General features: G+C 32.4%; 1 protein-coding gene across 2 annotated transcripts; it reads left to right on the top strand.

The window, feature by feature from the left end:
- Positions 1-780: 780 nt before the first annotated feature.
- LOC127729663 (uncharacterized) lies at positions 781-18,140 on the top strand. Of its 2 annotated transcripts, XM_052237515.1 has the most exons (11): positions 781-872; positions 1,343-1,579; positions 5,221-5,342; positions 5,688-5,826; positions 6,421-6,543; positions 8,180-8,335; positions 9,814-9,939; positions 13,455-13,529; positions 13,742-13,858; positions 14,665-14,737; positions 15,457-18,140. In XM_052237515.1, the coding sequence occupies exons 1-11, from the start codon at positions 812-814 to the stop codon at positions 16,322-16,324; spliced, it is 2,097 nt and encodes a 698-aa protein (XP_052093475.1). In that variant the 5' UTR covers positions 781-811; the 3' UTR covers positions 16,325-18,140. The 2 variants fall into 2 exon arrangements, with proteins under 2 accessions (XP_052093475.1, XP_052093476.1); XM_052237516.1 differs by lacking the exon at positions 6,421-6,543.
- Positions 18,141-27,492: the final 9,352 nt, after the last annotated feature.

Genomic DNA, 27,492 nt, shown 5'->3' with positions numbered 1-27,492 from the left:
AGCATTTTGAGCTCGCTTCCAGTAACGTCGAAAATCCTTGAAACAGTAATTTACTTCATCTTATCTTTTTTTTGCTTGTGTTTTCGTTATCTATTATAGAGTTATTTAAAAGATATTTTCCTATACTAATATCTTATTGCATGTTCTTATGTGTACCTTATAATTCCCCTGATCGAGATTAAAAACCTTTTTTTTTCACAACTAGGTGTGAATGAGATTTTTAAAGACCCAGGATTAACTCTTGTTGTCCTTTAGGGTTTTATTTTGTGTTGATTGTTGCTATCTCATTGGTGTATATCCAAAATGTTCTTTCATTTCATATAATTTAATAGTATTTCCACTTAATGAGGATTCCATATTAGGGACTACAAATTTTACAAAAGTATGTCTCTCAAAATAAATTTAATGCAATGAGTAATGTTTGTGTCATGGAGGATAACAGATTTTGTGATAATAATCAATAAAAGTGTTACTTCATTTAAGGAAATAATCACTTCATTTGTTTTATTTCCCTATATATGTATACATATTGTTTTAAATTTGAAAATGAGGTCTTGTAGAGGTGTTTTCCACAATCTACACAATTATATTAATTTTAAAATATGGTTTGTTTAAACCAATTTTTCGATCATATTGTTTTTATTTTTATATTATAATTTTTATGATCATGGTTCTAAGTAAGATTGAAGGTTCTGCATTAAGGAGAAGCTGTGTTAAATTGCAGATTTTGATAATAATACCTACCCCTTGTTGACCTTTTTAATTACCATTTTCCACAGAGAATATATCATTTTGAATTCTGGATGGCAATATGGAAGATATGATGTTGATGAAACGGTTCGTAATTTGGCTCCGATTAGCGATAGCATTTGGTAAGAAAATTGTAATCAAACTGTTATCTAAAAAAATCAAATATTTTTTTCTTTTCTTCCCGAAGTTCAGCGTTGAAGATATGAAGTCAAGCGCAAGACATGTGGCCTAAAGAGATAAAGATGTGAATTCCAGCGCTTGATATGTAAACTTCAATGCTTACGATTTTATCCCCTTGCCAAAGATGTCCAGCGGTAGAGACGTTAAACGGATTGTAGTGAGTGTTTCTACTAGCCTAAGAAACATCGATTCGCACGCAGCAAAAATTGCAAAGAATTGTCTCGCATAATTCAATTGTATGTCTTATATTTATAATTTGGTCCAACACTTTCGAGGATTCCAATAGTAAAAAAGGGCTTTCCATATTTTTCCAAATTTAAGCAGACATAATTTGATTTTGTCACCTGCGCTCATTTTTCTTGCGGTAATCTTCTTTTGATTGATCACTCTAATGCGCATGTTCTTTTTTAAGGATCCAATGATACGGACTTGCAGAGTCTAGTTATCTCTTCACAGCAATCTAACTGGGACACCTCGCATACATCTTGTCACTATCTGGCAGGTGAAGATGTATTTTGTACTGAATACAACACTAGCCAGGAATGTAGACCGGAAGTCGCAGACTTTTACGACATGAGTGGTTTACCAGAAACGTTTACAGCCTGGATTGATTCTTTCCTACAGACGTCATACAGTATTACATTCGATGGTACGTGTTGTAATAAAAAAAAATATATAAAAAAAAAAACATTTTACCTTAAGACACGATTCTAAATTTTGAAATTTAATCAAATTTTTGATAACACGACATGTATATCGTCTTATGTGATTGTATGGTTATTCCGTCCACAGTAAAGAATTTTTCTGCAAACTTACATGACGTTTTTCTAATTCGATTGATATTTTAGGGGTTTCCTTACCTTTTTAACATATAAACACCGTATAAGAGAATATTGAAGATACATATCCGAGTTGCAATTGTTATGTTTATGGGCAAAGCATATGGACTAAACATATTTATAAGATAAGGTTCTAAAACTATTCTAAACGCTAGTTGTCCAATTCAAACCAAATTGTACTATAATAATCCACAGAAAAAATATGTCGGATTTTGATGAAGACCAAAAAACACATGTTCCTTGATCAATTTATAACAAAGTGATAAAAATTAAAAAAAAAAAAAAAAAAATGTGAGTCTTAAAATTAAATTGACAGTTATTCTAGTTAATATTTTTCTGATTTTAATACATAAATGTGCAATTGGTTTTATTTCTTTTTGGGTTTCCTATGAATACCAATGGTGCATTTAATTATGGCGAGCATCTGCATCGCACTCTTTACATAGTATTACATCATTATTACCGAAATCAGATTACAAATATACCATGTTTTAAAAAACAATGAAACAAACACACAATAAATTATGAAACACTTATCACATATACCATAACTACTAATCTACAAATATTACCTTTTAATATAAATTACATTCCTGAAAAAAAAGAGAATGTTAATTCAATCCTATTCACATGTTACGTAATTTTTATTTAAATAAATTAAGTCGAAAATAATCAATTAGAACATTCAACAACACTTATTTTACAGCATTCAACCATTATAGACATGCCATATTCGTATAAACCAAGAAGATGTATATACATGTAGTAGTATACATAGCTTTGCCATCATATAACCAACAATCCGCAAAATCAAACTGTCAAAAAAATAGAAAAAATAATGGTAAATCGAAAAACTAAAATTCTTAGAAAGATCAAGGTCAATCAAATGAAAAAAAGGAAAACAGACGGTGAAAAAACACTTCATTTGAAGCTAAAGGTTGAGTGAGCTACGTTGAACTTCTGAAAATAAGAGGAAGTTTAAGATAAATTTGATTTTAGGTCACAATTGGCCCAAAATTGTACCTTCTAACAAAAGGAGATAATGCACGCTGATATATAAAGAAAACAAACCCCAATAACAAATATTAAGGAATATTTGAAAAATACAATAGCATCACTTGAAACCTTAATTTTGAAAAATTGTGGAAGTGATAATAGTAAAGGTCAAACACTAAGAAACCCCATGCTATTTCCTCTCTCGTTGGGTTGGACTGGCCTTAGATGGATTTGGCTATTATTTTAGGTACTTTTAAGTCGTTTAGCTCTTAAAATGTTTCGCTTCCTGTACATCAATGGCTTTCAAATATTCGGCTTGGAGCGTTCCTGATGAATGTAAATCACGGAAAGCGCTACGGACTCATGACATTTATAGTATAGTTTTAATTTTTTACAGCACTGATTTGATACCGCTGATTGTGGACTATCAGTTCCCAGGGGTATCATCAGCTCAGTAATCAGTACTTTGGTACTGACATGATTTATAACAAACCTTTCTTAAATTTTCCGTTTATAGATTTAGAAATGGTTTCAACACCCTCAGACAAAGTTGGCCGTAGATGGCTATTATTTTTAGATACTTTTTGGTCATTAAACTCTTCAAATGTTTCGGTGCTTATACATCATTGGCTTTTTAAATTTTCGGCTTTGAGAGTTCCTGATGAAGGTAAATCAAGAAAAGATACAAATACCTGTGGATCTTTTTGTGCATAAGCATAAATTCCGACGAAAAAATTCCACAGAAAGATAAAAGAATGATCTTTGTATAGCGTTAGTTTGCATCTCTGACTCCCGCGACAGTTTTTTTATGAAAAATTCCTAAACATGAGCAATAATCTCATCGAAAAGAGAAAGTCGAGCACACCTCTTTATGTTCAGGCGTGTTTGAGTTGACTTTTTTGTCTTGAAAACGTATAAGGCAAACATATTTGATTCATCATCTCGCTTCAGATTTTATTATTTTTATATATTTAGGCTACATGATGATAAAATAACATTGAAAATTCACCAAAAAATGAAATATATGGGTCAAGTGAAATACCTTTCTAATGAGTCATAAGAACAGAGAAGTTGTGTTTGAATAACATTTTTTACTTAAAGTACTTGACGACAAAATTTACAAGTGGATCTTAAAAATGCATAACTTCAAATAAAATTTGATTTTGTGTGTGTAAGGTAACTTCATCCACTGAAAATATTTAGTCTGCCCTTCCACGAAGTATTCAATTAGATTTTTGTTAAGGAAAAAAATGAACTTTCGAAAATTCCCCCTGACAACCGAACAGAAAATTGTTTTAAGTTGACAGAAGGCCTTGACATACATTCACTGATGCTTGATATCTAGTAAATACATTTGTTTTAAATACAACTGTCATGTAAGAATCGTAATGAAGCTATGTGGTTAAAATCGGTTTTCAAGAGCTTAATTGACAGCGCGTCATCCCTACGTTATCACCATTTAAGAAAATAGGTTGCGTAATGGGGAGATAATTTTGCCGAAGTAAAATCCTGACTGAAACAAACACCTTCTACTAGCTTTGAAAGTTATCACTTGCTGGCAAAACATGAATGATTATATTTTAGAATTTTTTGTAAGCAGTGACAGTATAGTTCCGGATTGTCATGCGTTTTCAGCACTAGTTGGTTTATCAATGTCTTTGAGTACGAACAAACAGTTGTGACAAGGACTAACTGTAAAATGGAAACAGTTATAAAAATGTATTATAAAGTAAAACAATAACCAAATAGAACTCAAAGGAAATTCAAAACGGGAAGTCCCTTAACAAAAACAAGTCCCTTGATGATACATTTCATCGAATTAAGCTTTACCTCTTAAATTGATCTTTCATGTTTGCATTCAAAAACATTCAATTTCAATCCTGATATCTATAATGATTTAATTTACCAGAGACATTTACAAAAATCTTGAATCTTTTATTCGCACGGTTACTTGCTCAAACATAGCTTAAATGTTTATTGAAAATGTTGTGAAAGCATGGAAATTTTCTTAAATATTTCCTTTTGTGCGATTCCGTGCTACAGTTATAATTCTATTAAAACGATTTTTTTCCTATGTCTATAATGAGACAAATATCAAGAAATGCCTCCGGTACAATATGGATTTGACTATTTCAGAACTTAAAACTAAGTGGGAGTCTATTTCAGTAGTCTCCTTTTAAGAACAGTTTGTGTGGTGGTCCAAAGATATTACAAGGCTATTTTGTTATCAGATAACAGTAAAACAACCGCAAATCTAGTTTGGACCACCCAATTACAGAATGACGAAACTCTTTATGCCAATACATTGACTGAAATAAAATTAAAAAGTTGATACTCCTATTTCTATCAGTAAGATAAGCTGCACTAAGAAACTAATCCTTGTTGATATGTTAAAGACGCATTCTTCTAATTAAGGCGTAGTATTTATTTGTTTTTTATTTGATTTTTTTCACAGGTTGTTACGAGGTAAAACTTGACGACAGTACCGTTAGCAGTCTTATAAAGTATAAAACTGTTGCTGACCTAAAAGAATGTGCCATGTCGTGTTCAAATGTTATTGTAGACATTGGTTGGGTGGTATGTTCAATTTTTTTTATTTGCGCTATATTTAGGAATTTACGACAATGCTCATTAAATGCTCATGCAAATCTAAAAAAATTGCAGCAGCGTCAATGCGAGACAGCCTAACGTCGCCAGCATAAATAAATTCCTTGTTTCACAATTCCACTTGAAAATAATGACATTGTACAATCTCAAAAAAAGACTATCCTTTTATTTCAAAACAGACGAACTACACAAACAAACAATAAGCACAGCTGAATGTAAAGCAAAGTAAAATAAACAAACCACATTTTAAGGTTGTAACTAAGTATACAGGAGAGCAGATCGCCTTGTAGAATATGTGGTTTTTTTCTATTACAGGACGGGGATTGTTTTTGTATTATGGATGGTGCAGTCAGCCGTGTATCCACCATGACGGCTTTACTGTCACCCATTCAGTGTACAGATGAAGATTTGAACAGAAATAACACGGTCATTAACCTGTACAAGAGAATAAAACGTAAGTATGGATAAAAAGCGCCAGTTTAACCTCTATTTATCTAACCTTATTGACAACTTATCTATATGAAGACCTTCATGCAATGCTGTTCTTTAATGTGAAGATCCTAACATAGTTTGTTTATATAGTTTAAAGAAAAGTCGTAGACCTTGAAGATACAATTTCCTTGTATGACTCTTTCAACAAATGGAAATGCGAAGCACGCATCCTTGTCCGTATAGAGGAAATTTTATATCCGTGATAGAGTGTATAAATTCCGTTATAAAACAATGCTCAAAATTAAAGATTTTTTTTTTAAGAAAATAGATAGTTTTGGACAAAAATGGAAAACGTTAAAATTACCAAAATCTTTACTTTTCCGTTATGTCCAAGATCTAACTCTTCTATTTTCTCACCACTTCCTGACCACAACCACCACCAACACTTACAATTAAATTACTGCATCAACATTGTCTTACAAGAAATCAAGTGAAATAAAACAATTTCACTTTATTTCTTTTGAAAAATAAAAACACTATATGAAATTGAAATATGCATGCGTTATCACGGAAATGTAACCTTAACTAACTTCATGCCTCTCTAAATATTTCATAGGTATCAATTTGATTGATAAAAGATGTCCAGTTGGGTCTTATCTTGGTGGTTATAGACACGTCTTTTCGGGTATGATCAACTGCGAGGAATCTCTTAAATATTATTGCAACAATTCTAACCACGGTATGTTTTACATTTTAGATGTGTTTGTTTCTTGTAGCATGTTATTACTGATCTCTGTAGTTAGTTTTTACTTTGTTGTTTTTTTTTACCATTGTTTTATTTGAAAAGTAATAGATTGAGTACAACTTTTGTAAAACAATTATATTTTGAAGTATACGTATGAGTCCTAGCAAAGAAAACGAAATGTTAAAATATCCATTAGCAGATAACTTTAAAAGATGATTTAACGATGAAATGGACACTTGTTCACCTTAATTTGTAAACACACGTTTCAAATTAAAACTTGTTGCTTCAAAAATGGAAATAGTAATACAAAAGATAAGTTCAGCAAAATCATGTTCGTCCAAATTGTAATTTCCAAATCTTTGTAACCTTCCGTTTAGAATCTATATGTAAAAATATCGAACAAGTTGTATGAGTTTTAAAATTTAATTTCTTTATTACGGACTTGATTTGTTATAACGACGTTTTTATTCGTCATAACGAAATGCATTTATTGTAACGATTTTTTAAAATATTATACATTGAAAGGAAAATGGTATGAAATGGTCGTTACACAATTTATGTTGACTTACCCTTCAATGTTATATGGAATAGATCTTCGTTAAGTCAAAGGATGACTAGTAAATGTTACAACGGACTACTTTTCCTGTCTGGGCAAAATTTTGGTTTGATTAGTTGCAGTTTTCCTAATTTCATCCGAATTATCCTTTACTTGATCGATCATGGACGAGGAAATAAATAAATCTAGTTTACATTTTTTTGTTAATGCACCAAAGGAGTCATAATTGTCAAACATCAAAGTCTGAAGTGTCAAAATAGTTCGCATCTCAACCGATAATATAGTGTTATTAAATGGGTGTATTTATATTAATCCTGTATTATGTTCAAATACAGTCGTATTGGGTGGAGGTTAGCTGTATTAGCTCGAGGCGTAGCCGAGGACAAATATAGCTGATCGAGCTGTACTGAAATTTTCTTTGTTTTCAATGTCCTGTTGAGTATTAGTTTTTCCCGAATTTTAGTATTAGATTAATTGTTGAAAACTTAATCTTATTTATTCATTTAAAAAAAGAAGAAGATAATACACAGTGCCTACACAGACATAACTGAAAATTTAATTAAACTTGCACCTGAATGCCCATACGCATCATACGTATATACTGGTAAAGTAGAACTAGCACATTTATTATTGTAATTACCCTCCTTGGCTGAATTTGGCAGTTCTTTTCAAATGTTTGGGTTTGAGAGTTCGTCATGAAGGTAAATCCATTCGGATTTGGACGCACGAGATTTATAAAAGAAAGACGAAAGATACCAAAAGGTCATTCAGACTCATCATTCGAAAATAAATAAACAACGCCATGGCTAAAAAAAAAGACCTACAGACAAACAACTGTACACAAAAAAAACAACATCAAAAACAAAAGACTGAGCAACACGAACCCCGCCAAAAGCTGGGGGGGATCTCAGGTGCTCCGGAAGGGTAAGCAGATCATGCTCCACACGTGACACCGTTGTGTTGCTCATTATAAAGTGTTATTTTCATTTTCAATGTTAGGTAGTTTAGATCAACTATAAAACATTAAAAACGTTCATTGTACGGAAAGATACAATTTTTAGGATATTTTTTTAGTATTTGGACCGGATACTTGGAATGAAGCCGTGGATAATTGTACTAGTATGTCTGGAAGATTGATCAACAGAAAAGAAGTTTTTAATAAGCATCCAGGCGAAGCCATTCAGTACTGGGTCAATGAAATCATAGTGGAGAAGCTGGCGTTTAGTACACGTAAGAAATTATATCTAGACAGTCTGCTGACATCGTACAATCGACCCTTGCCTTTTTGCTTAAGACAAGACGGATAAGATCATGCACCATTGTTGTCTTATAGAACAAGGAAGGCATTTTTGCATTTTTCTTTTCATTTCTAAGACTTTACTTCTGCTTTTGATGTTAGTTTATTCAGTTTAATAAATTCATTCCAATAACGCAACATTATTAACGATTTAATAGAAAATGAAAGGATATGGAGTAAATGTACATGGGACAAAATCGCACACAATACATAGAAAATTATCAATGAACAGGGCTTTTATTCCTGTTCTTCATCTTGACAGTTGATGTAGGGTCTTCAACAATGAACGAATCATTCATACCCTACAACAAGGTCAAGACGGCCCCTAGCGTCGACTTAAGCGGTACTATTGATAAAGATAAACTACAGTTCACCTTCTTGCTCCTTGCTTCTTGCTTAAGAACATTTTCCTTGTTTCATATGATTAATTATCGGTTTTAGCTGAGCTTATTTTTATTTTCCTATTGCAATCCTCGATGAGGTTTTATTATGATAATTTCTTGATAATATTCCATCGGTAGTATGTGTAATTTTTAAGACTAATATTGTACCAGGGGAAGAAAATTGTCTTCATAATGGAACGTCCGTGAAAATACGATACATGATATATTCTTATTCTCTATGCGCAATTTAAATACAAATATAACAGACAGGAAATTACACTGATTTTGTTCAGGTAGATTAAAACGATCATAAGTCGAATAACTGGTTGCTTATATCTTAATTGGTTGTATCAAAATGGCACGATTTTTGCTTATGAATATTGAAAAAATATGTAAGTATCACTTTATACAAAAGATCAAGTCATTTTTATATTTAAAACAAGAAAAATATTCCACTAAATCGCTTCACCTATCGTTTTAGACTAACAATCTAAACAAAACTTCAGTCAATTAAAGATATTTAAATTAAGAGAAAATAAAATGAAATACATAGTGACTTCTTGGCACACTATTCCAATGTACAGCGGTGCGTGATCGTTTCCGTCGGGTTTTGAAGAAATATTACAGGTCGACTGTACGGTGTTAAGTAAAAAATCGAAAACTAGTTGTATGCATAACGACTTCCTTGTACAACAGACTAATCTGCTTCTGTTCAAATGTGTCTTGACACCTTATAAAACACGTACACAAGTCTATATCAATAGACAAGTAAGTTAATTTAGTATAAACCCAACGATAAAAGGCATTCAGGAAAAATGTTAGACGATACATTTGATTTAAAAATTTGTTCTCTCTAACTTGAAAAAAAACTCCAATTAAAACTATTTTGATTAAAGCGCCAGTTTAAGATATGTCATCATCATTTCTAGTCTCATGCTAAGAATATTTTTTTAGGGGTGGCGGGTAATGTTAATTATCATATTCATATTTTGAGAATGACTGTAATAAAATCTTCTTGCTGTTTGAAGGAAAGATTCAAGATACACTGTGTACAGCTTTATTAAGAGATGGAAGTGGACTTTTTAGATTTTCTTTGTTAAACTGTTCGCTCGAACTACAAAGTTTATGTGTAGAGCAAGAGAAAGCTGACTTAGGTATGCAAATAAATATCCTAGCATAGTAGGAAAGATTTATGCATGTTACTTGAAGGGGCAGATCCATTATTTTGTATTAAGGTAGTGCATGTCAAAAGTCATGCTTATTATTATTATTTCGCAGACGTTTCTGATGGGCACTGAATGCAATCATCAAAGTAAAATAGCGTTCAAAGAGATCGTTTATCCATGTGGCTTGTCCAAAATAAGGATTGTTGTTAATGTCACTGTTGTTGGTATGGTTCTTCTTGCCTCTGTAAGAGCATTTGTCAGCGCATAGATGTATAAACCCAAATGCTAAATTAGTGTTGTTCTGGGATAGACAGTGCACAAATAATGCAAAATAAGTGTTGTTCTGGGATAGACAGTGCACAAATAATGCAAAATTATTTGAGTGTATAAAAAACACACACTGTGTGGTTCTATTGACAAAATAATGGTGTCAGAACACTCCTTGGGTGTTCCCAGAGGAATATTTATATTTATGTTGCATTTATAGGGGATCAAAGGGGGATACTCAGTTTTTAGGAGATTTTTCAAAATAACTTTTCATAGGAATTGTTATCAAAAAATTAAAATAGAAACTTTATGGGTACCCCATTTGGTTTGGGTTTGATATATCTGATGACAGGGAGTATTTTCTACAAAACCGTGTCCCAGTTTTTAGATAATTTGTTTCTGAATGAATTTACAAGTCTCCAAAGATGAAAGGTGAAATGAGGTTTGGCACCCAGCAGTTAAATCAATACAACTTCTAATTTGGGGCATATTTTAAAAATCTGCGACACGGTTGTGTAGCTTGTGTATGATCAATTAAAGTGATGAAAACAAATTTAAAAAATCCATTGAGTAGTTTATGAGAAATTAATCTTTAAAGACTGTTGGTTGGAGTCAAATAATTCTGACTGTAGTGTTACCTTAAGGTTGCATTTTTGTAAATATAGACAATGCAATTTCCCATAGGAACTCCCTTTGCGGCTAAAATTTTGCCACTTTTAAGGTTTCAACTCCCTCAGGCAAAGTTGGCCTTAGATGGATTTGGCTATTTTTTTAAGTTCCTTTTTGGATTATAGCTCTTCAACGTTTTCTGTCCTTATACATCCTTGGCTTTCAAATATTCGGCTTTGAGCGTTCCTGATGAAGGTTAATCCAGAAAAACGCTTCGGACACATGCAATTTATAACGTGTGGTTTTAATTTTTTACTATGAAGTTTCGCAAAAAAATATATCCTAGAATGGAAAGTTGATATGCACTACTATTTTATTCAAAGGTCAAACCATAGGGCTGTGCGGCATATTTTCAACATTTATATGCCCCGAGCTTGTTAGAGTTTAAACTTATACTAAAATTCTGTACTACCCATACCTTCACTTTGGGCCTACTTCAGAATTCAATTTTCACCGCAACCATATGTTTTTATACTGGAAACCTTCCCAAGTTATGTCTCTATGAGATGAAGCATAGAGATCATATCTGGGAACCAGTACGTAAACAAAACGAAATATCTATGACTATTATATATCTCCCCAAAAGAGGCGTGGTTTGAGAAACAGTTGTATTTACAAAGTGCAACCTATACTAACATTTATTCAAACAGAAAACTCTCTTATAACACTTTTTCTCACAACAATACTTATTTATCAGAATTTTAGTCTTAAAGAAATCACTGCATATACTCTAAATTTTCTTTTACAGTACATTCTACACCCCCACCCCTGTTTCAATTTTTTAAAGAATTTGATAACAAGACTTTAATTATTGCCAGCTGACCCTATGTGCATGGTTTCTGACATGAAATGTCGAGAACCTGTTTGAAATTATTCTGACAACAAATTGAAAGCATTTCAGAATACTATAAATGTAAAGTTTAGTAGTTGATCATTCCAACATTCAAGATTATATAAAGTATCCAATCATGCCTCTGTCTCCAGTCCACATCTTGCTGTATGCCTATTTGTCAAAGAAAGTTCACAATTTCTGCCTCAAATGGTCAGTTCAGAAATCTTGTTACAACAGTATCATCTCTAACCATATATCTAACATAATTTAGCTAATATATGAACTAGAAGTGTTTAAACAAAGCCATAGTTGCATAAGTTGTATGTATGAAGTTACCAGTCTGATGTATGAATTCACTTAAAGTTTTATAGAACTGACTGCTAACATTTTGCATAACTTTACATATTTAGGATAGAACAAAATATTGTTAGTTTTATTGAGGTATTTTTGTATTTCTAGCTTGTATTTTTTTATGCCGCGGTCACAAAAAAGCAAATTTAGGTGTTACGGCTTACCTTTGGGTTATCGACAGGACAAAAACACCCCACCATCAATATTCAGGAAGGATCTATGAGTTTCAATGACTGCGAAGAGTAAATATAAGCACTTCTAAACAATTTAAATTACAAATATGCATATATTATGAATTTATTTTGCATTCAGGGCGTTAAGTAAACTATGCATACTGTAAACTGTGAATTTATGCTGAGTCATCATAGTTGAGGCCAATGATTTTCTCAATCTTCATGAAATATTTATAAAACTTCATATTTTTCATGAAGATTGAGAAAATCCTGGGCCTTAACTATGATGACTCAGCATAAATTCACAGTTTACAGTATGCATAGTTTACTTAAAGCCCTGAATGCAAAATAAATTCATAATATATGCATATTTGTAATTTAAATGGTTTAAAAGTGCTTATATTTCATGTATTTACTCTTCGCAGTCATTGAAACTCATATATTTGAGCTAATTTCATTAAAATCTCTGAGATAAACCAGATTTTATGAAATTCTATATGATCTCTTTTTTCACCCAATATAGGTTGCATTTCTGTAAATATAGACAATGCAATTTCCCATAGGAACTCCGTTTGCGGCTAAAACTGTGCTACTTTTACTATGAAGTTTCGCAAAAAATTATATCCTAGAATGGAAAGTTAATATGCACTTCTATTTTATTCAAAGGTCAAAACATAGGGCTGTGCGGCATATTTTCAACATTTATATAACCCGAACTTGTTAGAGTTTAAACTTATACTAAAATTCTGTACTACCCATACCTTCACTTTGGGCCTACTTCATAATTCAATTTTCACCGCAACCATATGTTTTTATACTGGTAACATTCCCAAGTTATGTCTAAATGAGATGAAGCATAGAGATCATATCTGGGAACCAGTACGTAAACAAAACGAAGTATCTATGACTATTATATATCTCCCCAAAAGAGACGTGGTTTGAGAAACAGCTGTATTTACAAAGTGCAACCTGAACTCAAGTAATCGCGTACAATATAATTACCAATCACCGGAAATGACACGAAGAACACAATTATTATTCCAATGGTATTAATAGTAGGGTTGGTGCTTGAGAGAGATCAAATGTTTACTTCAAGTTAACTGTACAGACATGTTGCATTAGAATGTTAATTTATTTTATGTTTCAAGTAAAACAGGAATTGAAGTACGATAACGAAAACTGTTTCTAAAATTAAATTTACCTTTTTTTAGAAGCCTTATCCACAGAAGAAACATCAAAAGAGGATAACACAAAGAAACCTACACTGAATAGACATTCAACTTCCGGTGGGTATTTTCAGATAATTCTTCTCAGCATATCTTGATAATTCAATACTATTTGAAATATAGAAATGTTTACACAGTCTCGTGATAATGTAGTGTTGCATTCCTTTTCAAAAATTCCTTTTTTATTTTCCTCATACAGAAACATTTAAGTGAGTAAAATGAGTTACCCTGTATTAAAGAAAGTGAATTATAAAATTGATTTATATAAATAGAAATTGTAACGGATGAGCATAATGCAATTTGGAAGTCAGTTACAGCTCCTAGTGAGACATCTGAAGAGCAGAATCCACCAACACCTGAGAGTGACGTGGTTGATGGTGACAATGTTAGTAAGTAGTAAGGTTTAGATTATGGCCCTTAAACGTCCAACAGGGTAATTCTTCAACTTTCAGCAGGTCAAATTAACGATAATGTTAAATAACATCAATCCTTGTGTATATCAGACGAAAACATGAGCAGGAAAATTTGAAAATAATACACCAAAAGGATACCAACATCTTCCATTTTTTTTACCACAACCACCAAAACCCAACTTCTAAAAAAAAATAATAATAAAACATGCAAACAAATACAAAAACAACAACGAACAACATATGTTCCAGATAACGTGATATGGGATTTGCTAAAGTTAGGTTGGCAATTTAACAGTTTTACGGGCGCACAAACCTCCACTTTTGCCCATCTTGAGAACGCGTCATAACAATTTAAATACACAAAAATAAACCTACACAGTTCAGATTCCAACACGATGACCATAATTTGAACAAGAAAATAAACGAAAGCACATAATTTGATAACCACGATCAAATTGTGCTCTCTAGTATTACATGGAGCTCCCTTATGTAGCCACAGCTGTTGTCTGAATATTGCCCTTCAAGGAAACAGCAAATCAGAATAAAAAAAAAACACTTGAGGTTTCCTCAGCTTACAAGTTACAATTCCATAGGAAGATATTTCATTCCAAACTCAGATCAGTAATTGCACTTGCAGTGAAATTTATATGTGCTCGAGTTTTAAAACACAATTCAATTTTTTACTTAATCTATACTATATATATGTTCGGATATTTTTTTTAATCACTGAATATTGGTTATGTCCTTTCGCCTCTCTGTTATGGTAATTATTTTCTTTACAGGTGCAGGCGGGATTGCGATAGGAATTACTGTTGTTATCGTCTGTATTGTTGTTGCAATAGTTTGTTATCGAAGGTAAGCTTATTGATGAAAAATAGCTTGTTGGCAATATCAGACATTTCTAGCAAAAATAAGATATTCCTCGATATATTTGTTATTGCGCCATCACAATCATGGGTTAAATATTAGACTACCAGAATAAGAATAATTTGTTTTATTGCTATAATGAACTTTTATGTCGGACCATTTATTAAATGACCTCATCGTAGAATACATTCTCTGAAGCACATTCGCACCAACACCATCCAAGCCTACAATTTGCAACCAACAAATTATATAAATAACTTTAAACATTATATTTATATAAAAATCGATATTGGGATTATCACAAAGACTATTAATTTTGTTTCGATTTACGATGTTTTGTACCTCACTTAAGAACATTTTCTGTTGCATGTATTGGTAAGTCGTCTTATGTTCTTCTTAAAATTCCATCTTAAGTTATATTTTCAAATGTAACAGATTAAAAGACATGGTTAATTTTACAAACGGTCAACACAGGTTAGCGTGTTTATAATTTTAAATACACAGTCACGTGAATTTGAATTATGTGTTCTGTCAAATTTGTTCCATTTCATATTTTTAGAATAAACCCACAGAAATTCCTATAGGTCAACATATGGTCTTCAACAATAAAGTGTCTATACCATTGTCAAATGCATGTCTATCCGCATTTAAAATCGTCGATATATATGTATAAAATTTGTGGGTATAATATCTTTTTCAACTTTTAGAAAGAAAAAAAAGCAATTAGAAGAGAAACTGAAGTATAGAAAATTGCAAATGGAGTTCAAGCCGAATAAAGTCGAATCCGACGGCATGTTGACTCAAAACCTACGGTACCTTCCGTCAGTTATTACATATCCATCTGGTTACAACGTTAGTAATTTGAAAATACCGGATGATGTAAGTGTAGAACAGATGGAAGTTAATGCCACAATACATAAAGAGAATAGTATTCTGGGAAATCCTGAAGAAAACGTCGGCCAATCAAAAGCTCAAGAAGAGTCTGTTTATCCGGAAAAGGTACAATTTGCTAAAAAGGGTAGTAAGACAGAATTTGAACCTGGTAAAAACGGTGATGAAAACAATTCTGATAACTCCGGCAGTGATGATGGTCGATACATATCTTTGGTTATAAACCAAGATAAAGCAAGTGATGACGACGATCGCTACATATCAATTGTATCCCCACAATTCGATATTGACAGAGACAACGTGTTTCTAGGAGATAACATTGAAACCAAAGGAGAAGATATAGGAGAGAGTGGTTTACTGAAAAACGGTCTAATGGTAGCTGATGAAGACGAGGAGAATATAAACGGGGAATCAAATGAAGGAAAGTACAATACTGAAATTCAAACTAAAGAAAACGGGGGTTCTTATGAAGAAACTGACAACGATAGAGTCCGGGCAGATATACAAGAGATGAAGGACGAGGATGACGCAGACGAAGGACAAGCAAAGGGCAATCATGGCGAAGTAGACATTTCTAAGCTACGAGCATTGATAGAAGATGAAAATGGTGCACCTGATATGGCATCGCATATACTCAGGAACTTTTCCATGAATGACAGAATTGACAGTGCCATATTCAAATAATGAGATACTTTTGTTATACCATCTTGATATCCGGGCCTTCAAATAACTATATCATTTACAGTAGGAGTGTTTACCCTCGGGAGTTTTTGTTCTTAATAACAAATATGTTTAATGCTTAAAGACAGTGATATAACTGTGACGTTTCAATTGTACTTTGTTCTTTCACGATATATAACATGATGATTACCTTCATATTTTGCGTGAGGCTTTTCTTGAAAAAAAAATGTGATCGTCACTTACTTTCAGTTCGTACATTTTCCACAAAACAAGATTTCAATCAAATGAAGTAAGCTATCAAACTATTAAAGTATTCATAATGTAAAGTTTACGTCATCACTTGAAATGAATTATAGACACAATCATTGGTTGACTGTTATGGAATATTCGCGCTAGAGATGACCACAGATTTAATCCAATAGACCACTTTCGAGTTCGATGCATTTCCGTCAAAAACTTTGGTTATAGTGAACATCATTCATGCGTTTAGGGGCATCGTCACTTCCTTCCCATGTTGAGCGAGCGGTCGAAAAAATATGATGCTATATTGCACGAATTATTAGGCAAATCAAATTCTTATAATTGACAATCAGCACGGCTGTCATTAGGGAATTGTGATTAAATACCTACGGAACAACAATTATTTCTAGTTTATCCTGCATAATGACATCACGAAGACGCTTGATGAACTTTAGTACTGCAGGGATACATCTCTATCTGGTAAATGACGTCATAACGGCGCGCATAATTGACGAACCTTTCCGGTGAAGGACATAACTCGAAAGTGGTCTATTGTCGTACTCCCATTGGGTTCCCTTCTAATCCAATTCGAATGTTTCACCAGAATGTTACTTGCTGTTAGCATCATGACCGTAACCACTACTGGAGTAATAACTGCTTAATCTTTCGAAGCAACTTGGTTCACATCCGTTGCTCAATTTTAGTTTTCTGTGTATTATTTTGTAGAAAGTTTTTTATTTGTTTGTATTTGTTTGTCCATGGTATTTTGTGTCTCTTTTTGATGTATATCTGGGGTTTTTTTTATTTCCCCAATCGTTACGTTATTTTTACTAGTTTTAAGTGTATTCAATTGTTATTTTTTCTTTTGGAATTGATTTTTATTGCAAAACGTTGCATACTAGATAACTCAGTAATTTTATAATACAATAACTATGCTGTCACGTTGTTCACTAACAAAAACATTGTAAATATACCTCTTCCACTATTATTTCAAAACTACTTAAACCTTTCTGAAGATATCCAATTTAATTACAGGAGCTTGACAATGAACAAAAAACTTACAATCGACTTCATACCCGAAATATGTGAAACCAGCATCCAAATAAAAAAATGAACTTTTATTTAGATAATGATTTGTGAATCCGGAAATGTGTGACTGCCAATTTATGTACAGGGCATTCATTATTCAATTATATATTTTATGATTAAATTTAGGATTCAAATTATTGGCTTCAATCTTCAGCGTTTGTAACCAAAAATTAGTGGTAGTTTTTTGCCCTTTCTGTCAACAGTCATTGATTATTATTTAACAACCACTTTGACGTTTCAGATGGAAAACGTTGAGCTCTGATTCAAACCTATTAATATTATGCATAAATTATTTACTGAAGTGGCCAAAATAATGCTGATTCATTGACACAAAATGATAACCATTCGATTATTTATATATTTATTTGTATTTGTTTTATGAAGAATGGTACTTGTATCATCAAACAAGAGGCAAGACTTCTAAACTAGAAAACTTATGTGATGATTGGTACTTTATACTTTAAATAAAAAAGTGTTATAATGACTTAAATATACGTTATACTTGTTCAGTATCAATCGCGAATTTGTTGACCGATGCAATGTGTCTGTGTCTCATTTGTTTTTCAATTTTAGATCTGAAGCTATCAGAAAAGTTGTTTGATCTATATATTTACTGTCTATTACCTATTATGAAATTGGGAGATTGTGTGTGGATTCTCATCACTGATGATTCATTTATAGTCTGCCAACACACCTGGTCTTATCTTAAATGCAATTCGATTTCCGGTTGTGAAATATGGAGGATTTCTATTCCATTTACTTATGTTTTCAAATAGCAATTTGAATTTTCCGACCTTCATTCCGGTCGAGTAACATCGCACGCCTACCTGTTTGATTTAGTGTTAAATTGATTTTGTCCTGAATATGCATTAAAACAGTGGACGCAAAACTTACAATAAACGATTAATCAACGTATATTTCCCGCGCTGAATGCGACTTTCCTAATTAGACTTATCACCGGATTTAAAATTACATGAGCAACATAACGGATGCAACATGTTGAGCAAGATCTGCTTATCCTACCGAAGCATCTGAGATCACCCCCAGTTTTTGGTGGGGGTTCGTGTTGCTCAGTCTTTAGTTTTCTATGTTGTGTTTTGTGTACTGTTGTTTGTCTTTTGATCTTTTTTTTTCTTCTTTGCCATGGCGTTTTCAGTTTATTTTCGCCTTATGAGTTTGAATGTCCCTTTGGTATCTTTCGCCCCTCTCTCTCTCTCTCTGAGAACACTCGCTTGACAACTCAACAGTATTTACTACATTAAATGGTACAAAATTTAGTGCCTATCTAGACAGGAAAACAGAACACTTAAATGAAGCCATAACTTTTGAGTATATACTTCATTAAAGTGCCTTACTACACATAAATGACGGAACACTTAAATGACGATACACAATTTAGAATATACTTCATTTAATGCTACAAGTGCCCATAGAACGGAACACTTAAATTCCATGATCTTGATTGTGAAATAATTCTAGAAAGTGATATAACTAACTGAAAAGGGAAACAAAATCACATATGTTAGTGTCATATGACTTCTAGAGTTCCAGTTTCTTGAATGTTGTTATATAACCAAAACTGTTAACTATGAAATGAAGTAAAACTAAGACGTTTTAATATCTACATTTGATTGTTTACTTAACTTGCAGAGTGAAACGTAAAAACAGTATCACTTGAGTTTAAAACAGTAATTGTGTATTAGTAAATTTCTTGTCTGACATATTTATGACCCGCTAGAGAATCTGGTATCAAAAGCGTCTGTTTAGCTCAGTGGAACCAATGTCATATATCGCTTTTTTTCACTAATGTTTTTTTTTTTATCTTACTTTCCTTTATGTACATTTTGTTTTTCCACAGATCGAGGTTAAAAAGGGAGGATCGAAATCTTAAAAACAATTTACGACGCGTTTTTTTTTCCAGTCTCGATACGATTTAAAGTTATCATATAGACGCTCTTTTGTTAAATACGCTAAATTTCAGATGTCCCATTGATTCATTAATTGATTGTAATTGTTATTAACAGAGGGTAAAAAAGTGTACAAAACTAATGAGAACTTCAAGGTTAATTTTAACAATTTTAGTGTATTTCATTCATCTATTCACTTCACTGAACTTTTAAAAGATTACATGATAAATGTTTAAAGATAGTCTTTAATTTTCTCGTGGAGACCAGGTATTATGTCTATCTCATATAAAGAACGGAACAAGCAGACGAAAAAATGAACTCAGTACTCATATGTTTACGACTAAATATTCAAACATACGTACACAAAAACGGAGCAAATAAAAAATCACGCATCTTTGTGTCTGTTGTCTTAATGTTAGCTCTTTTTGTGCCTCGTACCGATCTTTTGAGTTAAGCCAATTGCAACTGATTTTTACAGTTTTTTCTTATGTAGTACTGTTACACCACTGTTCCAGTTAAGGGGAGGGTTGAGCACTCATAAACATTTTTAGCCCTGCCATATTCTTTATGAGCATGTCCCAAGTCAGGACCTGTAGTTCAGTGGTTGTCGTTAGTTCATGTCTGTCGACTCATATTTGTCTTTTTTCTAAATTGTTTTGTTATGTATAATTAGGTCGTGTGTTTTTACGTTTGAATTGTTTCACAATATTCATGTTGGGTCTTTTAAAGCCGACTATACAGTTTGGGGTTTTCTCATTATTGAAGGCCGTATTGTTGCCAATAATTGCTTACATACACTTCATTTGAACTCTGGTGGATAGTTGCCTCATTGGCAATCATACCATATTTCCTTATTTGATATCATATACCTTTACTTTAAAACTCGCGTCGTCCTGAACATACATGAAATATTTGTCACCGGACGTTACAAATAAGCAACCAACAATCAATCAATTTAAACTCGTGTTAAATAAGGGGAAAACCATCTGCGACAGATTAGAATGAATAATAAATCCACAAAAAATCATCCTGCCCCTTCCCCTCCCCAGAATATCAAATAGTTGTCCCCTTACTGTTATTGTCTGGCTAGGCCTTATATTTATCTAGCTTATATTTAGCGTTCCTATAGGGATGTCCGACTAAGGCTCCCATACCATAAAAACGTTTATCATACAGCTCACATTCTATTATATCTGCATTCATAAATATAAATTAATGTCATTAAGACTAGTCTAAACGACGCCATATTTGTTATGTGCCTCTGCCGTCTAATCTACCTATTTAAAAGGAAGACAGACGATCTTCCCAATGCAAAACAACAGAAATTGATCTCTTCTGGTTCACTATGGAAGAACAAATAAAACCACGCTCCATCTCAATGGAGAATTGATACTAAACTAATTAACAACTCACCACAAAGTACACAGATGGAACTAGACTAGACATAAAACCACTTAAAATATTTCAAAGAACAATGCACAAAAACGTTATAAAAAACGGATTTATGTCAATACATGTATTTCCGTTTTCTATGTCAGCGGTTGGTCGCTGGAATAAAAATATGATTAAAAACCAACCACATAACTAATACACAAAGGACCACAACACACTTCAAGGAAATAGATTGGACCGAAACCATCCAAAATTTGATAGAGCAATGCACCAAGAAAAGATAATATGCCCATGACAAACGGAAAAAGCAACGCAGCGTCACAAAATAATTTGTTTACTTCTTTCAACATTGGTAATGACTACATGTATATATATATTGAGTTTACAATTATATTTTTTTAATACCACGTTGCAGTGATTGTCGTGTTGATCTATTGCTCGTGCGTATATCTGTTATACATTTGTGGCGGTCACTCCTCCTGAATTAGTTACTGTATTGAATGAAACTTTCAGTTAATCTCTAACACAGGTCTTGTAGGCATTGTGAACTCCTTATAATGTTTTTGATCCAATACATTTTCGAGTGATTTCATCGCAAAACATAAACTTTACCACATCTACAAATGGGTAAGTTATCTTGTATAATATATTTTTTTCAAACACTGACTGGATATCAGTGAAATATGCATATACTTTGACCTATATATAATGGTTTACTTTTATAAATTGTGACTTGAATGGAGAGTTGATTCATTGGCACTCATACCTCATCTTCTTATATCTATAAAAAAAGCTCAAAATTGCAAAAAAAAAAAAAACAAGCCTCATTTCAAGGTCTTAATAGAGGTCATTAATATTTAGATATTACCTAAAAAGTTATTTTGCTACAAGATGTATTCTATAAAGATGTTGTGTGGAAAATATCTTAACGGGTAAAGCCTTGACTTATGCCCATCGTCCAAAAATCTATGCGAAACATGGCCCTTTTAGAGAAAATAGGTCAATTTCGACAGTGGTATCACAAGTAACCTTTCCGCAATTAATTATCAAGAGTATATCAACCGATTCATTTAACAAGAAAACTACCATTATTTTGAACTTGTATAAGTTTACTATTTTTGTACTTCCAGGGCCCAAATAATGGCTCTTACATGTATCATACCTCCTCCTTTGAGGACACGACATATGGATTTGTCAATTGCGCGACTGAGAGAGTTTAGTTTTATCTTCCCAAATTTCAAACTGGGAGAGCTCAAATACATCTTATAACCATATTGCGGGTGAAGCTGTATTTTGTTCTGAATATGGCACTCGCAAAAAATGTTCAACGAAAGAAGCACACTTTCACGACACGTGTGGATTACATGAAACGTTGATAACCTGGGTGGATTTTTTCCTACAGACTTCTTACAGTGTCACATTCGATGGTTAGTGTAAACGTTATAACACAAGGTTTATGAAAATCATGTCACACTATATGACAAAAGCCTAAAATTCATATTGTCATAAAAACATCAGAGAGTTTAACCATAGTTGATTAGTTATAAATACAGGATATATAGAGTAGAGGTAAATGAGACAGCAACCCAATGACACAAACAAAACAATAAGAAACCTAGCGTTCAACATATAGCCTTCAACAATGAACAAATATAACAATATTAAGATTTTACAGAGGACAAGCACTGACCAGGTTACTGGCTAAAGACAGACGGATGATCATCGTGCAGGGTACAAACTATGTTTTTAAAATCTAATACATTACCCTTTCGAATCTTTACAAATGGACTATTCAGGACGTCAGGCATTTCGTCTATAGTTATGTAATACGCATAGTTATTCGAAACTTGTACAGTCGTATGCTGTCCTTATTTTATGCATGATTATTGTTTTATTTTCGTTTTTCTTTCAAAAAATCTGACATTCTTTCTTCCAACTTACATGGAGCTTTCTCCTGTATGAAATGTAAAATGATAATTTTTGTTTATTGTTTCTTTCGTATAATATTGTGTATTTTCAGTTCATTTTAAAAATAAGGACATGTGATGTGATTGCCAATAAGACACTTACAGGTCACCGTATTGATGTTGGCAACGTTAGGTTGTCTCATATTGACGTTGTTGCACTATTTTCTGATTTGCATGAACATACTATGAGCATCGAAATAAACTTCGTTTTATCAAACGGATGAAACAAATAGCATACCATCCAACCAATGTTTTCAATAAAAGAAGAACACGACATGATACAGTCCTTTAGTTCATTAACAGCAAACTGGGTCAAATACCAAATAGTAAATTACATAATATTTATAACGAGTGGGATGCAATATCGTTTTCATTCCAAAATATGAGTGTACACGTATTATTGCAGCTATTTGTGACCATAGACTGCTCCCTGGAATTGACAAACCTGAAGATCATAAAATGTATTTTCTAAAAATAAAATACGTTAATAGAGGTATTGATTTTATTAATTTGTCTAGTATTTTAATGACTCTACCGCTCAAAACTTTATATCTTCATATTTTGATAACATAGAGCAACCAATAAATTCTGATTCGTATAAAAAAAACCAGCAGAAGTTTAATTTTTAATTATACGTATACGTCAGTTACATCAGACGTCAGTATAGAAAATAATGCTCCTTCAACATGAGACTCTGATACATCGAAGTTTAGATATGATCCATATAGCCTTGTAATTACAGGGAACCTCAACATCCATTAAGACCGAAAACTTTAGTTTTAGAAAAAAGGACCAATAAATAAATCCAAAAAAATATCGTCCAACGTCGAAAAAAATTTGAAAGATAGTCGTCATGTCATTAAAGATGCTCTTTCATCCTATTGTAAAAAATTGTGTAAACGGTAGAAATCTGACAAAAAGTCACTTGATTCCTTTTTAAATGAATGTCTGAATATTGTTGATATCACATTTCGAAATTAATTTAGAAATAAATGAGAGGTAAGTTATCCGCCCATTTCTAGGATACAAAACAAAATTCAAGTAGTCGCAAAGCGTTTTGTTTTCGTACCGGCCGACAAAGCAGCCAACAATGTGGTGGTGGTATGACGTAAATACTACACGGACGTCCTTAAGAATGAAATTATACATTAAACTACATTCAAGGCCGTACGCTCCACAGAGAGTCAAATATCAAATTATTATGTCACTACTACAGCTCAGCTTAAGGTCCCCTCTGAACATTTGAAGGTCCCTACTGTGTATTGGTTACATAAACTACACAAAAAAAAACCCATAAAATAACGATTCATCTCGGCATCTTGTGAGTGTTCTACTACTAATATTTTAGTGCTTTTTAACGAGCTCCTTAACTACTGTCAAAGAACTAACTTTTGTAATAAAATATATGAAAATAGTGGAATTAACTCTTTTTAGAGTGTAAAACAATCTTTGGATGTTTTAGATAAATTACGTGCTTTAAACGGTCTTTTTGATTCGGTTGTCAGTTTTGATTATTTCCACTCTTTGTACTGCACTTCCACCCAATCGTATCAAAAAGTTTTATTATCTAATTAAATGGTCGTTTGATAAATCTGATTGCAAATTAATTTGCTTTAACTCTTTTAAAGCTTTTTTCTCTAATGAGAAAGGTAAATATGCTAGATATACCGGTACTTGCTGGAGGTGTGATGACATGATTAAAGCTGTAAATGTTCTCCTCGACAAAATTTATGTACGTTTCAGCAATAAAGGTTATCGACAGGTTGTAGGTATTCCTATGCATGCTATGGGCACCAATTGTGCCCCTTTATTAACAGACTTGTTCTTGTACTGTTATGAATCACAGTCTTGGCCAAACTCAGAGAAGACCCGTCTAAATTCGAGTTAATTGATATATTCAACAACACTTACTGTTATCTTGATGATACTTTTTCTTAAATAATAAAAAAAATGTAATATGTTTTGTGACCTATTGGGAATATATAATATTGTTCTTCAACGTTATAAACTAGAAAAAAAAAACAGTTTTATATAGCAAGAATGCATTTGTTCTTATTCACATTTTCTTCAAAAAAACCGGACCGTTTGTTAAAAAACCTGGACGTTTTAAATGTTGCTCTCGAAAAAACCCGGACAATGTAAAACCCAGAATTTTAAGTGAAATTCAAGGAAATTTTGCGTAATGTGTGCTTAAAATATATAATTTTCAGAATAACTTGAACGGTCATGGATAAAACTATCACACTTGCGAAATAGAAGTAAATCGATCTGATCGCATTAAATATCAATCGAAAAAAACTGATCTACATCTCGAAAAAAGTGGACCGATTTACACGAAAAACACGATCTCAGCCGGATTGATCACTTCAATTTACTAATATGTTTATCGGTGATGAGAACTTTTACAAATTATTTCAAATTACGGTTTTGTTTTGAACAAATTATGTTTATGTGGTATGAATGTATTCAGTTTTTACAAGACTGAACACGCTAGATTTTAAAGTTCTACCTTTTAACATTATCCTGGCTCATAACTACTAATTGTTGGTCTATTTCGGCCTATAAATTGAAAATTCTCTGTTATATTTTGATTAATTGTGAAAACAATTAGTTCTGAATGAATTATCTGAAACGCTTAGCACCTGTTAAGAGATTTTTTATTATAAGTAGAATTGATCTTTTTAAGGTAGCACTACTGTCTTGTAATGATTATTTAGTGAAATTTTTCTGTTAAAACACATGACAAAAACATGACATTCAACATCCACGAATTCCCATCAATTAAATGCCATTAATATAATGATTTACTGTTAAAAACAATGAATTCAACATCCACGAATTCCCATCAATTAAATGCCATTAATATAATGATTTACTGTTAAAAAATATGAATTCAACATCCACAAACTCCCATCAATTAAATGCCATTAATATAATGATTTTTTTATTTTATGCAAGAATAATAATACTCTATGAGCTATACGCCCTTATTTATATGATTATATTTGGAACTGCTTACATCAATCCTACACGAATTTAGTGTTTCGGCTGCTATGTATTGATATTTGTATTGTGGTATTATTAATAATAATGTTTGATTATGATAAAATTTTCCAGATATTTATTGGCCCGCCTCTTCAGGGATTTCCAATATATGGGTTTAATTTCACACAGAAAAACACCACACATACAAACATTCCATAATGTAATCACTTTGTTTCGTAAAACAAGAATGGCCAAAGTTAAAACAAATATCTTATATAGGAAATGAACTGATTAATCCTTGTGTAAAACCACTCTGATTTCGATTAAAAGTTCTGCGAAACTAACATCATCAAGATGCCTGATTATGTTTATTTGTTGCGTTTGGTGAACGTGTTTAGAAAAAGACCGTCGATATTCCTTAGGTACAAACTGCGCTCATCTTTTCGTCCACTTGTTACTGGCTTCACGACAATAACGAAAATCGCTAACATTATGCTTTAATAGTGGCGAAAGAAACCTGCAGGAAACACCTACCTCGTACAATTTTCAAAGCTGAGAATAGGTCAATAATATCTTAAACAATATATCAGTTATTCTTTTTAGTTAGGTCAATAGATTAATGGAATGCACTTTAAAGTTGAAGAGATTACCCGTTTGCATCAGTTTGCTTACTATGTCTTTTATCGGCAATCACAAATGCACCATTATTTAATAAATCGAAGTTACCGCGGTATAAAGAGTAGATCATAAAGCCTTTATGGCTGACTTGATACATTTGACAAATATCAAGAATCGTGATTACCTCCCCTATAAAGAAGTATGCACTTATATTATGTTTGGAAACAAATGGTTATTTACCGAATTTTCACAAAAAGAGATGTGATTTAACATGAATTCATTAACAAAATATGTTTACACTATGGAAAGGGACATACATGAATTTGAATTGTTTTCCTTTTCAGTGGTTCATGCCCTTTCTAAGGAAGATTTCGCAATCAAGGTGGAGAAAACAGAATGACTTTAGAACATTTTACGGATGGATTAAACAGAAAAGTTTAACAATGACCTATCTTAATTATAACAATGCTGTCGTCATTTAAGCGTGCTGTTTTTCTGTGTCTAGTTAGGCACTTGTAGCATTTCGTGTAGTAAATACTGTTATGTCGTCATATAAGTGTTTTTTTTTGGTTTAGTTTGGCACTTATAGAATTGTTACATTTGAAATGTAGTTCATACTTAATGTTATGTTGTGATTCTAATGTTCGTATATTTGACTATAGTAAGGCACTTTTAACATTTAGTGTATTAAATAAAGTTGTTTCGTCATTTAAGTGTTCTGTTTGTAAGGTTTAAAGGTCTATTTTATGCATTTAGACCTATGACAGATGTTTTCCATTCGTTCAATTGGTTGATAAAGTCTTAGTTTAAGGTAAGTGGCAGGTTTAAGGGACTAAAAATAAATTGGCATTCACACATTTTCAGGTTAAAAAATCACTTGTATTATTTTTAATTTTAGTTTCTTGTGTACAATTTGGAGTTTAGTATGGCGTTCATTATCACTGAACTAGTATATATATTTGTTTAGGGGCCA

The sequence above is a fragment of the Mytilus californianus genome, unplaced genomic scaffold (genome assembly GCF_021869535.1).
Source record: "Mytilus californianus isolate M0D057914Y unplaced genomic scaffold, xbMytCali1.0.p SCAF_2, whole genome shotgun sequence".
NCBI lineage: Eukaryota > Metazoa > Mollusca > Bivalvia > Mytilida > Mytilidae > Mytilus > Mytilus californianus.
Note: the sequence above shows the minus strand (reverse complement) of the source record. Positions and strands in the feature narration are given on the sequence as shown.

Coding starts and splice junctions, on each gene's coding strand:
- LOC127729663 (XM_052237515.1), top strand. CDS start 812: ATGGAAGATATGATGTTGATGAAACGGTTCGTAATTTGGCTCCGATTA. Junction 873..1,342: donor CCGATTAGCGATAGCATTTG/GTAAGAAAATTG, acceptor TTCTTTTTTAAG/GATCCAATGATACGGACTTG. Junction 6,544..8,179: donor TTGCAACAATTCTAACCACG/GTATGTTTTACA, acceptor ATATTTTTTTAG/TATTTGGACCGGATACTTGG.